The following is a 19,276-nucleotide window of genomic DNA, read 5'->3' as shown; positions in this document are numbered from 1 at the left end:
GTAGAATTCAGCACTGTGCAAACATTAAAGTTAGTAGAATTTAGTACTCTGTGGCATAATCTTCCCCAGTAAAGCACCATTATTAGTCTGCACTAACAGAGCACTCTTAATGTCCTTTTAACCCCAATAAACCACCACCTGTAGCTTACTAATCAAAGAACTGGACAGCATGGATAATCATTTTCCTTAACTTCCTTGTAGCCAGCTTGGTGGATGTGGGTATCTTCAGATAGTGTAGCATTTGTCTCATGTTTACTGGCAACCACTTAATCCTTAAAGAATCGGACACAGAATATGCAAGACAGAGTATGCAAGAGGTGTACTTACACAATGGCACTAAACTGTCTCACACAAGCTCACATCAGGTTGTCAAAACCATGCACACAACACCCATCTCACATAGCACACACACGCACACAGACTAATGTATGCTGAGGCACTTAAAAGCAGTCTTCCTAAACAACAAAGATTGCCAAGACCACTCATTGGCAAAGCTATGCCTCAGCAAGCCCAAAGGCAGCCAGAAAAAACAACACCTAATACCACACATTCAGTCCCTGTTAGTGGAGCCTCAAACACTTAAGAAAACACACTTCCAGGACTCTCATCATAGGGGACTCCACTGGGCTGAACAAGCAGAAGATAGCTGTTAGTTGCTTATCAGGATCCAGCAAATCACATACTCACTCAAGTCATTACGCCACAAGTACTAGAATAATTCCATCAGAGTCCATGTAGGTGTAAATGACCTGAGACATACCTCCCTGGAATAGAAGAGAGACGACATGGAGTTCTCAGACTGTGTCTCAGCTTGGTATGAGTCTAGCACTGAACAGCGTATTGCCATCACTGAAGATGATGCCATAATATGAGCAAAAATGATTGATCTCAACAATTTGCTGCATTTCTGGTGTTATTCTAAGGGGATCCAATATTTGCCAGCTTGAGAGGACATAATTAACAGACTACATTGCTTTTCCAAGGATGGTCTGCACCTAATGCCTTTTTAAGAGTATGCCAAATTCACAAACCTACCAACATAGCAAAATCAACCCAACTGAAAATCAGGGTGTTACTATTCAATGCCAAGAACTTAAATATAACAAAACTACACTCCCTCCAAGCCCTCAATATAGAAATCTCTGCAGTTGCTGAAGCATGGTTTAAAGAGGCAGTGAGTACCTTGAAAGTCCAAGATTTCAATGCCTTCCATACTTTTAGACCAGTAGTTGTACAGATGGAGTAAAGGTGGAGTTATCTCGATATACATCAGTAACTGGGGTGGTCAAGCAGTTGATATACTGGATTTCTTCCATATGCAGATTACCATAGATAAAATCCTGTACCATATCCTAGCCAGCTGTAGGTCACCCTCCATGTTCCAAAAAGCTTACAATGCATACTTGGACCTACTAGAGACATTTACCATCTAACTTAATACCCTACTCATGGGAGACTTTAATTACCCTCTCTTATAGACTGGGTGGTCTCATATCTTACAGGCACATAGATTCCTGGACTTCGTAACTATAAAAATCCTTCACCAAGTAATGAATAGTCCCACTTGAGGCTCGCAGCATACTGAACCTCATACTCACAAGTATGGGAGAATGCTACATCACCCCCAGTGTCTCATCTTGTCTGGTATAGCCCAACCATAAAGCTGTCGCCTTCAAAATCAACTCCATAATCACATTAAAACCAGTAACCTTTTATTCAGAAATGGCTTGCCAAAATTAACTGCCCCACCAAACCCAAAAATATAGCAGCCTACACTGAATTTCTGTCAGAACCTGTGTACAGGTGTGTCAGTGGCTGCCCAAATGCTGTTGTAACTACCAGAAATAAGCCCAGAACTAGCCTCATAAACACATTCCTGGTGATATCCCAAATTAAACAGGATATAGAACAAAAGGGAAAAAAAATCATGGCAAAATCAGGAATAGTAATTCTCATAAAGATGAAAACTCTCTCATCAAGCTAAATAAGCAACTACGAGGGCTAATTGGGTTCAGCAAATCCATCTTTGAGGTTAAGATAGCCTCCCAGGTGGAAAGGTAACCAGATAACCATAAGGCCTTCTTCATCTTAGGTTCATAGATTAGTACTAGGCTAACTGCCCTTGTGAGCCATTGTTAAGCATAGCCAGTTATCCCTTGTGAGACTCAAACCCTGCACCTTGTGTTTGTAAAGCTAACACTTTAACCATTAGGCCACCCTACTAACCCCCAACCCCCATCTGTGTCAGAAACCTAATGGGCACCACACAGCAATGTCCTGATCTGGTGGTTAATGGTGCCACATTCACTGAGCCTGGCAATTTAGCGAACCTGTTGGTGGACAGATTCAGTTTCGGCTTTACCACCTCTGATCCCCAACCATCCCCCAGGAAATGCCATCAGACATAATCCCCCTTCAACTATAACTAGGGAGTATGTACTGGCTGCACTAGCTAAAGCCAACACAGCCCCAGTGGACCCCAATAACATCCAGAGATGCCTTTTCAACAGTCTAAAGTACAACTTATTGGGATCCCTGGATTCATTATTTATGAGAATAGAGGACTACAAAGGTCAACCCCCTTCATATTAGTGAGAACCTTCAACAGATCCTGGAAACTGCAGACCCATTAGTCTGACTGGTCTTATTTGAAAAGCCATGGAAAGAATTGTCATGAACATTGTCAGTAAGACATAGGAGACCTCCAGACACTGAATCCATCTCTGTTTGGCTTTGTCAAAGTAAGGTAATGCTTACTCAATTTGGTGGGCTTCTTTGAGAGAGTCACTTAAGGCAGTGGATAAGGGGAAAATGGTGCGTGCTGCCTACCTAGATCTGTTTAAAGCATTTGATACAATGCCTAACTCGGGTGTTGTCAGAAAATTTAACAGAACTAAGCAATAAACCTCTTCATTCATAACATGTTGGATAGCTAGCTGACTCATGGATAGGACTCAGGAAATTAGGATCAGTGAGGCCAACTCCACAAAGAGGCCATCATCAGTGTAGTTCCTCATGGCTCTTTGCCAAGCCCACTTCTCTTTGGCATCTACTTCTCGGATGTCAAAGCCTATGTCATAGGCCTCTGACTAACCAAATTCGCAGATGATTGCAAACTATGAGCAGTGACTGAATCCCCCAAGATGAGAACACCCTTTAGGAAAGTCTGACACAGACAAATGTTTATTGCCAAAACCATGACTTAAAACTTAATACCAAGAAATGCATTATAGTACATTTTGGGAAGTCGGCCACCCCACTAACTATGTCCTCAATAAAACACCCTTAAAAGTTGATTCACTACTCAAGGATCTGGAAACTCATGTAGATAGTAACCTTGCCTTGGACCAACATGTATCCAAGGTAGAAAGAAAATCCTTCTGTGTTGCTCAACTTATAAGCTAGGATGTGGCATCTAGGTCCAGAGAGATCATCACACCACTGTATTTGGCCTGCATCATACCCATCATAGAGTACAATGCCCCCTTCAGTACGTACCTGACTGGACACATGCAGCAACTGGAATGGCTACAAAGGTTCCTTGCAAAAATAATACAGGGAGTAAACACAATGTCCTACACTTACCATCTCAAAGCTCTGTCTCTTTAATGTGTATCATACAGACTTCCGAGAGGTGATCTTTGCCTGGAGTACAAGCATTCCTAGACCCTGTTTTGATTAACCTTTTGCACATACACAAAATAAAAAGCATCAGAATTACTAGATTAAACTAAATTTTGCTTGTGATATAAATAAGGCATGTTGGAGAGAGACGCGTGTTTCTCAGAGAATTCCCATTCTCTGAACAGGCTCCCTCCTCCATGTGAATCACAGTTCCTCCCTAACTCTATTTAAGCGTAACTTGGACTAATGGATGGGTAATCAGAAATTCACCCATGGTCTGGTGCCTATGTGTCTGATAGACAAGGGCAATAAGCAAGTCACTCACTATATAAATCAAATCTGTGTGTCACATTTCAATTGCATGGCTAGGCTTATAAGGGCCCTAGTAGTTGTTAACCTAGTATATACCTGTGAACCTACAAGAAAAGCAACAGCATGCTGTAAACTCAGACTAGTAACAGAAGCCAAATACAACTACAGATCATTCTTTTGTTATGTTAGGAAAATGCAAAACAGAATCCAGCTTTGCTCATGGGCTTGTTCCTAATGGTACCAACTACTTCAATCCAGTGGTTATTGCAAACATATTAGTTAATAAACTGGGTCTATATTACGATGTCGAAATGCTGTAACAGCGAATACCAAAAACCCGACAAGTATTCAGCCAAATACATTTCCACGATTCGCTGAAAACTTGTCAGGCAAACAAATACTTGCCCCGCAACGCTACAAAACTTATTTTGCCTAAACCATACCCACTCGTGTGGGGGGGGGGGCTTCACACCCCCCTAACTAAATATACCAACTCTGAGAATGCACTACAGTGGAGAAAAGTGTAAAATTGTGTAGTTTGCCAACTACGTCTTTGCCCTGTAAGAATTCAGCGAATTGCGGAAATGGATTTTGCTGACTACATGTCGGCCATTTGGTATTCGCTGTTACGGCGTTTCAATGTCATAATATAGACCCAATAAACTTAGTGATGATTTCATCCCAGAGATATTTAGTCCAACTACACTGTCCAGTATCAAAGATGTTCTGCTAAATAAGGAACATTTGAGAGGTAAGACGTATGAGTTCCTTGCACACCTCTCAACTTCTTTGCTCAAGAATTCTGGATATTTCAAAAATAATGGGGTCTGTGTCAGACTGTAGAATGGCCACATTGTCAAGTGTATCATCTGTTGACAATGCAGGCCGTTGCACCGTTCTGACTGAGATCGCGTTACAGTGGAGGTCAGGAAATTTGTCGTTTTGCCCACTGTAGTGCAATCTCTCAGTAGGTATGTATGTTTAGTGGGGGGCATGTGAAAGGTGCAGCCCCCACATGGGGGGGGGGGGCAGGTTGACAGCCTGCATTGTCGACAGATGACATTCAACTATGTGGAAGTTCAACCGTCTAACATAGACCCAAAATAATGGGGGACAAGCTTATAGGATCATTTGTAGCATTAATGTAATTCATTCAAAAATTTAAAAGAACACAAGGTTTTGCATCTCAGTTTATTTTCTGAACAATAAGATATGTGAATGCTTAGTGAGTGACAATGTGTAAAAAAAACACCAGAAAAATAATGGACTTTAGGGTCATATTTCTGTCCAGATTTTCAGAATGTCTAGATTTTTTGCCTTATATTTTTGGTCTGTTCTTCATAAAATTTATACCTTTCTGACAAATCACAGAGGATTGAAGTCACTAAATAATGATATACATTTGAGTTTCAGACGTTGTCCTTCACAAAATACATGTTAACTCAACTCTAGCTTATAAGAGCAATATTTAAAATATGTCCCTGTTTTTGGCCATTGTCCCCCATTATTTTAGGCTTTGTTCAGATTTCTTGCATTAAGAGGCTTAGTGGTATGTTTAAGGTGCAGACATACAAATACTTACACGCATACTCACGCATTCGTATAATCGTGTTCTTGATATACATTCCTTCCCATGTACACACACACACACACACACACACACACACACACACACACACACACACACACACACACACACTTATGTGACATTGCTGCAGTAAGATCATCTAGCCTGAAATGCTGAGCATTCTTGTCACTGCAAGCTCTGTGGCCAAGAGTATAAAAGGGAATGCAGATGCATTCCACAGTCAAAACAGTTCAGTGATTTTTTTGGTTATTAATACTTGCTTAGTGATCCATTTTTTCTGCAAGTTTTCATTGGGTTTATATTAGATTACAGCAAATGCTGTTTCAACGACACATAGAGTGAAATGCTTAAACAGCGAAGGCCTCCCCCCCTTAAATTGTTTTAACTGGTGTGTTTTGTCTTGTTGGTCTACCAATTTTATTTCCCTAGGAAAAACATCGGTGACCTGGGATTTTGCTGTTTTACCATTTCGCTTTTTATGTGTCACCAAAACTGCATTCGCTGTAATGCCATTTCGACAATCTAATATAGACCCGTTTTCATTTATAAATGCAGCAAATACATTTGTAATTAACAGTGTGCAAAATAAATACAAAGGATCGCAGAGCAGCATCCGATACTTACTTGGTATACAGCTGACATGATTCCAGGGCTTGCTGACTTTTTAAAACTCATGGACTGTAAGTTCAGAGTTTTTTGTTTTTCTTAATCCCTACCATTTTTGATTTGGAGTCACAGTAAACCTCAGCAGTACAAGAAAGGACCGTTCGGTGATTTTATTTATTTATTTATTTTTTCATTAAGTTGCCATTTACACATGCAGCAAGTTCCAGAACCAGAATCACTTCATGACTTGCTGCATTTGTAAAGGATAATTTATGGAAACAAAATTGTGTACCTAGTTGCTTTAACTTTTTAATTCATGAGAGACAGAATTGTTAAATGCAAAGCAGCTGGTGGAACAAAATAAACGAGAACGTGTGTTTCCTGTACTAAAGATAAACAGAAATGGATTGTCATATTTTCAGTAAGCTGATAAGGGAAGGAGGGGGCTCCATTATGACAACACATTGGGTGTTGCTGATAGTTACTCCCACTTCAGAAAGAGTTTGGACCAGAATTTTAAATGGTGGGTTTGTCCCTTTTAAGTTATGACGCAAGCTAGTTGTACTTTCAGATACATCTGAAAACAACACTCGGTGATAACAGAGAAGACCATTAGACAAATCTATATTTTTGTAATATAGAAAATTGTTGGAATTATATACTTATTTTGTATATACAATATATAACTTTTAGTTAGTAATTAGAATTAGATTAAAGAGTACTTTTTTAAAAGATCTTTGAGGCATTAGTCATGTAAACTTTGTGAAATCAGTTAAATGTATCAAAGTAATGAATCAGAGTTGCATATCTTAACTTGTAATCAAAATGAAAGGTGCATCATTTCAAAGTGCACTTCCCTTCAGTAACTTTCTATCATTTTCATTTTCATTATTTTTGCTTTTGGAATAGAGCCATCGTACCTGCCTTGTATTGGAATCTGTAATCACAGCTGAGGAAGAAAAGAGTGAGCAACATACTGCATTTTTCCCAATAATTGTTGGAAGGTAAAAATGATTTTGCCTCACGTCCATATCCTTTGCAGAAAACAGCTAGTCTGATTTTAATACATATCTCAATTCTTTCCTGTGTGTACATTTGTTTTATGTTCTGAAAAGTTTTAATTTACAGTTGGCTGATTTGTTTACATTGCTGTATTAACTTCTTTGCATCTAGAGTGTCGTGTGTGTCCTCAGCAACATACGTTTGGCAGTTTTAACAACCTTCACCCTTTTTAGTTGTGCCTGAAGTGCAGCTCTGTACGCCTTCCTTTCAAAAGCAGGATCAGTTGGGTACCATACTATCGTTTGTGGAAATTAATAGCAGAAAGCTAATAATGCTTGGAAATTAGCTGCGGGCAGACATCTGGTCATTTGGCTTGACTTCCAGCTTTGGGCTTCTTCTGCGCAGGCTGGTCTCCCTTCTGTGCTGAAGATGAAAGTAGAACAGGCATTAGAAAAAAAAAGTGGCCTGAACCATCTTAATTTTTATTCTATATTTGGACATGCACTCCAGTGTTATATTTCTTTCAGAAATACAATTAAGCAAAACACTGTACAGGTGATGTTCATGGTGTTTCACTGTTGCAGTCATTACATTTGGGTAATCTGCTGGCAGGTTGCCCTCAGTCGGCCTGATTAACAAAGTCTTGGGTCCTGCGTCGGTTGCTGTCCCTTCTTCCATTACATCAGGTCGTCAGGGGTATAAAACATGCAGCTGATGCTATTGCATCAGTCTTTCTTGCTGCTCTGTGCCCAAAGCAGAAGCAAGTTCACAAGTGCCAGTCGGCCGACTCCTGAAACTCGAAAATGGAAATTTCAGAACCAAAGTCTTCAACTAAAAGCTACGTACCCCGTTGGGGAAACTTTTTCTTGCTTCTTACCGATGTCAGTAAAAGTTAATAATTGTATTACTTGTGGGAAGCAAATACCTCTTAAGGATTTTCATTTGTACTGTATTCCTTGCCTATGCCCTGACCACGACGTACCTTGCTGTCGGTTTTGTGCTTTATTTAATCAGCTTACTATCTGTCTTCGGTACATTTTTGCTTCTAAATATTTCGGCTCTCGGTTTAATTATCCAGAAATGACATTGGTTAGCCATCCGACTACCAGAATACCGAAAAAACGCAAAGAAAAAGACAGAGACAGGCTGTTGAGGTCCAAAACTGCCGACGACGCTTCTCCTAAGCCAGTCGCCAATTGACCGATACTCAGTGAGGCGCTTTCGCAGACCCTGATATCCGCTACTTCTAATTCGCAGGCCTCTACTGAGACCCATTCGGAGTCCGGTATGCCGCGAGATGCTTCACATATGGAACCCGTGGATGTCTCCACCTTGGATGGGTCCGGAGCCGCTGAGCAGGCACTGGCTTCTGAGGGTGTATTCAGGCCTACAGACTTGCATATTAAACCGACTCCAACTTCAGTACTAAGGCCTAAATCTCGATCTATGTGTAAAAAAATGACGCCCAGGCCACATGTTCAGGCCCCTATGCCTAAAAAACAAATGATCAAAATGGCTGAAGATTTAATTACTCTAATCAGGAATAGTCAACCCCCCCCCCCCCCCCCTCCAAGAAGCCTAGGATTGAACTTGACTATGAATCTTCTGAACAGGAGTCTGTTTCTTCTGACTCTTCTAATGATCTGGATTTGTCCATATCTACTTATGAGGACTCTGATGCAGAGGATTCCATTCCCTCTGCCTCTTCACCTGAGGATTTCTCTTTTGGGGAAACTTTACATACCTTAAGGGAGCATTTCCACTGGGAAAGTCAGGATTTCTCTGAATCCAAAAAGAGGCTTAGGGATTTCCTTCTTCCTCAGCATAGGCCTTTGGCTATACCTCCTGTACTAGACATTTTTGATTATGTGTTTTCGGAATCCAGTATGGCCCCTGATTCCTTACCTCCAGCCCCTAGCAAACCAGACAGGTACTACAGCATTCCTGAGTCCCACAAATTCCTTTTCAAAAATCCTGTTGTGGACCCTGAAACCATTTCTCAGGGGCCCAAGGGCATTAAAGCTTCTACTGCTAAAAATCCTACCCCTTTTGATAGAGACTCCAGGGCGATGGATAGATGGGGTAAAAAGGTTTATACTTCTGCAACCTTAGCAATCAGGGCTTTAAACTGTCAATTCCATATGCTAAAATATCTACAGCATATCATGGGACTGCTTAAACAAAATGATGTTGATTTCTGACTGTGTGGACAATAAAGATTTACAGGATTTATTGCATTCAGCTGAACAAATTGGCAAACATACTTTGCAATGTGGTTTTGATTCTTTAGAGGCCTCTTGCAGGGCTGCTATTACAGGGTCTGTGCATAGAAGGCATGCTTGGCTTAAGGAGCAATCTCTGCCTGATCATATTAAAGCAAAACGTTTGGATGCTCCTTTACAGCAGGACCACCTTTTTTGGCAATAAGGCTGAAGAAGTTCTAAAAAAGATGGAAGATAAAGCTAAATCTATGCAAACTGTGAAAGATTTCTTATAAGTACAACCTCCGAGATTTAGTAGGCACTGGCCTACTAAGAACTGGTCCTTTCCAGCTCCTTCCAGAGCCACTCCAGCCAAACCCAGACATTCCAAAAGCACCAGGTTTCAGTCCCAAGGGACTTTCAGAACTAAGCAATGGGGTGCTTCCACTTCCAAATCTGGAAACAACAAGTCACCACCCTATGGTAAACGGTCTCAATGACTTCCCTTTAAAATTACCAAGCACTTGCCTCTTAGCTGCCCCTTTGGGGGGAAAACTGGCTCTTCATTCAAGAAACTGGCAACTTATAACCCAGGACAAATGGGTTTTAAATATAGTGTACCAGGGATACAGATTTCATTTCCACACGCTGACAACTCCAAACGGGTGACCAGACCTGCCCCCAACAAATCAGTGGGCAGAGGCTCAGAAACAAGTACTTTCCCTCCTAAACATGGGGGCTATTCAGCTAGTACCAGAAGAGGAAAAGGGACAAGGTTTCTATTCCAGACTTTTCCTGGTACCCAGAAAAGACAAATCATGGCATCCATTTCTGGACCGGTCTACTCTAAACATCTATCTGGACATTCCAAAATTCAAGATGCGGACTCTTCACCATTTACTTCCTATGCTAGGCAAGGATGCCTGGGGGGGCAACTCTAGATTTAAGAGGCTTACCTACATATCCCAATCAGGGAATCTTGCAGAAGATACCTACGCTTCAAAGCAGGCTGCATGCATTATCAGTTCTCTGCACTGTGCTTTGGCTTGTCTACTGCGCCCAGGGTATTCACAAAGTGCCTGGCACCAGTAATTGCATTTTGCAGGCAAAGAAATATTTAAATATATCCATACCTGGACGATCGTCTAATTCAGGCAGAAAACCAGGCCATTCTTCTAAAACATCTGGCGTTTATAAAAAGAGTTCTAACCTGTCTAGGGTACACCATAAACGAAAAGAAATCTCAACTGGTACCCTCTCAAAAAATTACAGTCCTGGGTGCAAGCTTGAATACACCTGCCCAGATGGCTTTCCTTACGCCAGAAAAGCAAATTCATTTGGTGACTTACTTCAAACAGGTGGCCACAAAAACCCTGCTATCTGCAAAGCAAATACTGCAAGCCTTGGGGTTCATGGCCTCCTGCATTCTTCTAATTCCATATGCAAGACTGCATATGAGGAAACCTCAGTGGTACTTAAAAAGTTTATGGCGTGAACATTGTCACAGCCTGGAAACCATGATTCCTATCATACCTTGCCTGCGCCTAGAGTTCCTATGGTGGGCAGAGGCCTGCCACCAAAACAAGAGACTGCCATTCACACCACCCCCTGCCGCCCAAACCCTAACTACAGACGCATCAGACTATGCATGGGGGGGCTCATCTGGCAGGGAAATGCATTCAGGGCAAATGAAGCCCAAATCAAATGCACCTTCATATCAATCAAAAAGAAATGCTAGCTGTACAGAATGCACTGACAGCCTTCAAGGACTACCTTCATCCAGGACAATTACTGATAAAGACTGACAACACCACAGTTATGTGGTACATAAACAAGCAGGGGGTACACATTCCTACCCCCTCTGCAAACTAGCCATGGCATTGTGGAACACGGCCTTGAGCTACCAAGTACAACTACAAGCCCAATTCCTGCCAGGAAAGCTGAATGTTCTGGCATACGAACTAAGCAGAAATCTCATGGACCCACACAAATGGAAACTGGAACCACAGATTTTTAACATGTTGACACGCAAATGGGGGAGCCCAGACATAGATCTTTTTGCATCACCCCAGAACTACCAGTTGGACAAATTTTGCACAATAACTCATCACAAAAAAGCCTGGAAAGTGGATGCTCTGTCCTTCAGCTGGAAAAAACTATCGGTCTATGCCTTTCCCCCTCTGCCTCTGCTCTCCAAAGTTCTACTAAAAGTCAAACAGGACAAACCAGAAATTATTTTGATTGCTCCAGACTGGCCTCGCCAACACTTGTACCCACTCCTGCACAGTGTGTCACACATTTCACCGTGGCACCTGCGTCAGACACCTTCCTTACTGTCTCAGCAGGAGAACCAAATTCTGCACCCTCAACTCCAAACATTGAATTTTGCAGCTTGGCTAATCACTTAAATTCCAACCTGGCATCCCTCAGCAAACCTGTGATGGATGTCAATTTGGAGGCGAGAAGATCTAGTACTAGAAAATCTTATGCTGACAAATGGAAAAGATTCTGTGCCTGGAATCAATCTCAAGGGATGAGCACAGCAGTGCCCAGTTTACATCAGATTTTGCAATACTTAACTGAGATGCTTCACAAGGACCTGTCTTTTTCTTCCATAAAAATCCATGCCTCAGTCATTTCAGCTCATTACAACACAGAACCCCCCCCCCCCTTCTCTCATCCTTTTCTAAAGCAGTATCTCAGAGGGGCCAAAAACTTGAGACCACCCAGGAGAGCTCCAACCCCTGCCTGGGACCTTAACTTTATATTGGAGAAGCTCACTCTACCACCTTTTGAGCCAGCTGCTACTGCAGACTTAAAATTTCTTTCCTGGAAAACAGCCTTCCTTTTAGCAATCACTTCAGCTAGAAGGATATCTGAATTTATGGCAGTGGAGACTTTCATCATCTTTCATGCGGACTGGGTGTCACTCAGGACCAATCCATCATTCATGCCCAAGGTGGTATCCAGTGTGGCTCTTAATCAGTCCATTCATTTGCCATCTTTCTTTCCCAATCCACAGAACAAGGGGGAGCGGATTCTGCATTCATTGGATGTACACAGACAACTTAGATTCTACTTGGACAGGACTAAATCTCGAAGAAAATCTGAACTGCTGGTAGCATTTGCTGCAGGGGCAGAGGGGAAGGCTATTTCAAAGCAAACAAAACCATTTCTAAATGGATAAGCCATTGTATTCATTTCTGTTATAAGCACCATGGAAAACCTATCCCCCAGGGGATCAGATGTCATTCCACCGGGACTGCATCTACTTCAACAGCCTTTCTCAGAGGTGTTCCTACCAGGGAGATTCTAGAAGCTGCTACCTGGAGTTCAGTTCATACTTTCACCAAGCATTACCAATACCAATTTTCTCTAAATCCAGAGCTGGCTTTGCCACTGCTGTTTTACAGGGCCTTATAGCTGGTCCTAATGCTGTATAAATCCATCCTCCCCACCATAGCTTTGGGAATCTACCCAAATGTAATGACTGCAACAGTGAAACACGATGAACATAGTACAGTTGTGTACACTTACCATAAATGTAGATGTTCGAGTGTATTCACTGTTGCAGTCCTGGTTACCCTCCCTTCAGCCCCCTGTTTTTCTGTTACTATACCTGTACCTTCTTTTACTATGCTTTAAAGTCTTTTTGGTGTATTTGCTTTTGTTTGGAGGTATATTTTTGTGTTTTTAATTTTATATATATATATATATATATATATATATTTTGCTCCCCGTTTGGGGGGCACCTGACATCTGAGGCAAGAAAAACTGATATAATGGCATCGGCTGCATGTTTTATTCCCCTGACGACCCGATGTCATGGAAGAAGGGACAGCAACCGATGCAGGACCCAAGACTTTGTTAATCAGGCCAACTGAGGGCAACCTGACAACAGATTACCCAAATGTAATGACTGCAACAGTGAATACACTCGAACATCTACATTTATGTTAAGTGTACACAACTGTACTTTTATTATCCTCAAAATTCTAGGCATTGCTTTACCTTTCACAAGTGTTAAACAGCAGTTCAGTTTTATTCAGTCGTATGGTTCAAACTTAAAACTCTTACTGATGGACCTCACAGGCTTACATCATAAAAGACCCTCTTAGTAAATGGAAAACTGTTTACAATCTTTAGTTCTCATCTTCATCATTTTTGTCAAGTAATACTAGTTAACCACAATCATCTTTCATAGTATATGAATAGCTGTATTTACATGTAATGCATATATATTTAATATGTGTAACATTGTAAAGAAAACCAACAAATAATCCTAAAATTATTAAACAGTAGAAGATGAGAGCATAGTGCAGCAAAATCATTCATATCCTATAATGGTTACATTCCCTAACATACAGACAGACATTACATGCAGTGTCATTGTATTAACAACTGATTTGCTGGATGTGCATTCCATATCTATAGTTGCTCTGTATCAGGTCAGTCCTTCCATGAATAGGCATAATTGTAAGAAGTCATGATTCATGGATACTGGTGGACATGGCAGACTCAGGAGTGTGCATAAAACTGAGATGAATAAGCTAATACGTGACTGTTAATGGAGGCAGTATAAAAAGGCACACTCAAAATTTGCAGTGTGGTTAATATTTCTGATGATCTAACTTGTATCAAAAACTTGGAGGTTATCAGGTCATTTCCATAAAACTGTCTCAATTCAGAATATTTTACATAATCATTGTCATGACTGTCTGCTTTCACCTTTCACATGTTTTGTTTCTAGGCAGATGGAATCCATGACTTGTGTGTTTTCTCTGTTCAGCATAAGATTTACCATTTTCAGTATGACTTTTTCAAAAATATTCCTCTCAGCATGCAACTGCAGTATTTTCCTTGAAACAGTTCTTGTTGGCAGCATAAGCTGTTCTGTACAGTATATTCAGTTTTATTCTCAAGGGTCTTGCCTAATGATAATTAGATTTTAAAAAGCCTTTCATATTCCGGAACTAGAGTGCATTTAAAAAGGCAGCTGTGAATAATATGCTTATAGAAAATAATTACACATTCATTACTTTTAACAGTAACCATTATCTCTGTCTACCTATTTTGCAATGGCTTTTTTATATCATCGCTACTACAGATTTAGAATCTTTATAAGTGCCATATTTCCTGATAGATAATCTGATACAGGGGTGAAAAAACAAGTAACACAGCTCTACCTTTCCCTTCCATATGATCCCTTCCCCAAGCCAACCTTACTGTACACAGTTGCATAGATATCATGAGTGTCCTCATAATAGGCAATGTAATTAGAACAAGTTGCAAGTCTTTTAATGCCATGACTAATCAGGGTTTATTAAAAGTAACCTTTCAACATTTACATCACTAGATTATTCTTCCTTAGTAATTCCATTACTTTGATATTAAGCTTATGCAGGTATTTCATGAACCTTAAAATGACCAGTCATCAATGTACTTGTAACTCAAAAAGCCCCTATTTGTCACCCCAAAATATTAGGTGGTACTCTGCCAACATCTTCAGATGATCATATATGGAATTTTTATGCACTTTTCCTCTCTGCCTGCTGACCATACTGGACCTCTCTCCGGGTGGTGATGTGAGCACTTGCATCACTATAGGAGCAAAGTCTGCCCCTCATTTTTGTCTATTCTTCATAGGTTCTTAGGTAGGTACTAGGCTATCGGCCCTGGGGCCTTTACAAGCCCAGCCAAAAAGGTACCCTGGCTTTTGCCAAGCAAGAAAATTATTTTCCTGTGCCACTGTCGAGCAGAGCCACAGAGGTGATCCCCGGGGTGAATTTCCTATTTCCCATCCAATCATCAAGATTTTTCTTGAAGAGTGCTATTGAGGAGCTTTGTTTGATATAGATAGAGAGTTTATTCCAGAGTATGGGAAGTCTCTGGGCAGGAATCTATCCCTCCGGCACGTTCTGTTTATTGTGGTGACAAGGTTTAGGTCCCTAGAGCGTGTAGCTCGGAGGGATTGGGATTTTTTGAAGTGGAGCATGTCCAACAGCTCTGGGTTTGACATAGCTTTGTATGTTAGGTAGAGATCACCTCTGAGTAAGTGATATGCGACGGAGTAAAGCTGGAGTTTTTTGAGACGGTCTGCATAGGGCATCTGTTTGAGGCCAGTAATCCTCTTTGTGAGGTATTTCTGCACCATTTCCAGTTGTTGTAGATGTCTTGTGAGGTACATACCAAAAGGGGCGTTGTACTCTATAATGGGTCTAATGAGTGGTGAGTAGAGGGGAACAATGACCTCTTTTTTTCTGGATGAGAAACCTTTTGTGATGAGGTGTGCCACGTTGAAGGAGTTCCTGACTACTGTGGCGATGTGATTATCAAAGGAGAGACTACTGTCCACCTGTGTCCCAAGGTGTCATCACACTTTCGGTGTTAAGTATACTACCGCCTATGCTGTAGTTCATGGGTACAGAGTTTTTACCAAAGGGGATGACAATGCACTTTTTGGCATTGAGCTTGAGGCCATGGCTTTGACACCAGGCATCTGTCTCAGTGAGGCCCTTTTGTAAGATGTCCACATCGTTAGGAGTTTCGATTATGGCTCCTAGTTTGCAGTCATCTGCGAACTTCATTAGCCAAAGACCTTCTGTGTTAGCCTGTACTTCAGAGAAGTAGATACCAAACAGGAGAGGACCCAGGACTGAACCCTGTTGTACTCCACTTGTCCTGGTCTGAAGTTGGATTTGGAGTCTGCTACTTTCACAGTGTGGGTTCTGTCAGTGAGCCAGTTGGCAACCCATCTTGTGGCATAGGGATTTATACCTAGTTTAGTGAGTTTATCTATAATTCCAGAGTGGGGGATGGTGTCGAAAGCCGTGGCAAGATCTAGATAATCTGTGTGAACCACCTTACCCTTGTCTACGGCTTTGGTGACTGCTTCAAAGAAGTCTATCAGGTTTAGGAGACATGATCTGCGTTTTACAAACCCAAACTGGGTGGGGTCCAAAGTTTGGAGATTATCAATGTCTTTGTTTACAAGTTCCATGATACGTTCCATGGCCTTGCAGGCCAGGCTCGTCAGGCTAATGGGGCGGTAGTTCCCGGGGTCCATGGTGGCTCCCCCCTTGTGGAGTGGGATAACCGTCGCTGTGTGCCATTCAGAAGGCACAAAGCCTGAGGTGAGGCTATGATTGAACATGGTACTTAGGTGGGGTGCCAGTTCGTTCTGTAGTTCGTGTAGAACACAGCCTGGGATGTTGTCTGGTCCCATGGATGCTGTGTTCTTGGCTTTGGAGAGTGTGTTTTTTACCTGTGCAGCCGTGATTGCAGGAACTTTGCATTCTTCCGGTATAGAGATGGGCTCTTTAGGGGGTGAGAGGGGGGTAAAGTTAGCACTGAACCTATCTGCCAGGATGTTGGCAATATCAGTTGGATCTGTATATTTAGTGCCATTGTGCTGCATCTCAGAGCAGATCTGAGTGTTGCCATTGAGATTCTTGACATAGCTATAGAATGCTTTGGGGTTGTCTTTAGAATCAGTGGCGATTTTGTTTTCATAACTAGCTTTGGAGGATTTTATCAGGGATCGCAGCTTCTTACTGAGGCTGACCAGGGAGATCCTACACTCATGGGATTTTACTCTCTTTTGCAACAGTTTCTTCCTTCTGTTGTACAGTTTGTTTATGGCAGGGGACCACCAGATTGGCTTCCTTTTTTGGAGGATAGCGTCTTGGTTCTGTTTGGGATAGCACGATCCATGCACTCATGTAAGTGCTTATAAAGTGCAGTTGTGTAGGATTCAGTAGTCGTAACTGTATTGTCCATCTGCATGGGTGTCATGAAGTTCACCACTTCTGTCTTAAGAAGCATGAAGTTGGCTTTGGAGAAATTTTTTACCATGGTTTCCTTAATGGGGTGGGGGCAGGATGTGGATATCTAGGGTAATTAGCTTATGGTCGGATCGGACCAATGAGGCATTGACGTCAGATGTGGAACACCGGTCTCTCATGTTGGTAATGATTAGATCTAGGATATTGTTGCCCCTGGTGGGGGTGTGGATAAGTTGAACCAGGGCATTGGAGTTTATGAATTCCAGAAAGCGTTGAGCGAAGGAGTTGGTACATGAGTAGTTTTCTCAGTTAATGGTGGGGTAGTTGAAATCGCCCATTATTAGGGTGTTTGGTTGAACCCTAATATTTTCCAGTACATCAAGAAAAGAGGAGTGGGAATCCTGGGGCATGGTGGGTGATCTGTAGCAAGCTACAATTTGGATTGCAGTTTTGCCCAGAGTTAGTTGCACTTGGATAACCTTGGTTACATTATGCTGAGCAACTAGCCTGGAGGTGTGGATATCCTTAATGAATATGGACACACCTCCGCCTTTGGTGTTCCGGTCCAGGTTACATGGCCGAAAAGTGTGGTATGAATTATAGCCTGGTAGTGCAGGGGTGCTCTCTGGAGCCTTGAACCAGGACTCGGTCACTGCACAGATATCGATGTTATCTATTTTAAGGAGTGCCTTGAGTGAGTGCATTTTCAGATTTAGACTTCTAGCATTGAGTAGCATCACCCTTAGTTTTTGCTCAGTCTTTTCATACATGACATACATACAGCTAGAAAGTATGCTACAGTTGTGCAGTAGTATGCTGAGGACTCCACACTGATTTGTGTCTTGAAAAACTTGAGACACTACAAAAGATAAATCTGGAATCCCTAACATCTATTGAAAACTGGCTATGCAAATCCCAAGTTTTCTTGAATACTAAAAAGTCGTCCAAAGTCATAAACAAGTAAGTAATAAATACATTTGCAACACAACTGAAAACTAACTCATACCAGGTTATCAGGTGTTACCACAGACAGAAACCTAAAGTATGACATCTTCATAAAAGAATGTATAAAAAAAAAAACACCAAAAAAATGGTCTCATTATACAGGAATCATACAAATAACTTCTTGAAAACAAATATCCTCTACTTTGTTATTGCTTGCACTCCTCTGTGCCTGTCCTATATTGGTAAACCTAAATACTACCCAGTTCAGTCTTCTAAACCAGTGCTACAATAAAGTTGCTTCTAACTGCCTCTACAGAGTAGAACACACCTCTCTCTGGTGCTTAAAAACAGCTCTTTTGGCTAGAGCTACTATATTCTGAAGCGGGGGTCATTCTTTGTATATCCGGGTTCGCACCTTTGGGATCTACTGTGTAGCTAGACGTGATCATCCACAAATCTGAATGGCTTTAAACATTCCCTCAAGACTCATTTATTTGCACTGGAGTTTGATAAGCTTAATTGCTAACAGCTGTACAGCCTTTATCATAAGCAGCTATAGTAGTTTAGTTTTGTTGTTTTTATTAGTTTTTACCAATTTTTTTTTCTGTTTTAACATTTAATTTATTATCTGTGAAGCTATACAGTTATTAGGCTTATGCAGTTAACAAAGTTGGAACTTTTACTTTCTCAAATGTCACTGCCCTCTTCTGAGGTTAATCATGAGATAGCAATGTTGTAGTCCTTACAGGTGTCATCAGGCAATTTGGCTGCATCACAGCTGTCTAAAGTGTGTTCTCTTCTTCATGTTACCCACTATTTTTATTCTGGTGCATAAAGGTCCTACTTAAAAGACTTATTTCAGTGGATGTAAAAAAAAAAAAAAAAAAAAAAAAAATTAAGCTTGCCGAGCCTTCAACTCTTTGCTTTGTGAAATAGACTCCAATCAGAGAGGCATCTCTTGTCCACCCAATACTTTCCTCAGCTCTGACCATTATTGACTGCCAGTGTTTTGTAGAAAATTACATGGCAGCATGACACAAAGTCCAAATCCTTATACTCATTCTACCACAGGTATTTTTTCTACCACCAGAAGGAAGAGGGTTCCTTCCCTGAAGCAGTGTTCCATATTTGATGTCAAGGAAGGAAGAGGACCTCATCAATTACAGCCTGCTTTACCCCCTTCCAGTTGTGGCATAGATAAAGATGAGTAATGC

General features: G+C 41.4%; 1 protein-coding gene across 1 annotated transcript in view; it reads left to right on the top strand.

Moving 5' to 3' along the window:
* Window positions 1–19,276, top strand: part of PLK4 (polo like kinase 4) — a gene marked incomplete in the record, with an annotated part of 949,915 nt that overhangs the window by 673,403 nt on the left and 257,236 nt on the right. Inside the window, 1 exon segment of the mRNA XM_044061753.1 lies at window positions 7,040–7,134. Coding sequence (XP_043917688.1) covers window positions 7,040–7,134 — 95 coding nt within the window.

The sequence above is a fragment of the Protopterus annectens genome, chromosome 2.part0 (genome assembly GCF_019279795.1).
Source record: "Protopterus annectens isolate FY-2018-M chromosome 2.part0, PAN1.0, whole genome shotgun sequence".
In the NCBI taxonomy this organism is placed as follows: domain Eukaryota; kingdom Metazoa; phylum Chordata; order Ceratodontiformes; family Protopteridae; genus Protopterus; species Protopterus annectens.
Note: the sequence above shows the minus strand (reverse complement) of the source record. Positions and strands in the feature narration are given on the sequence as shown.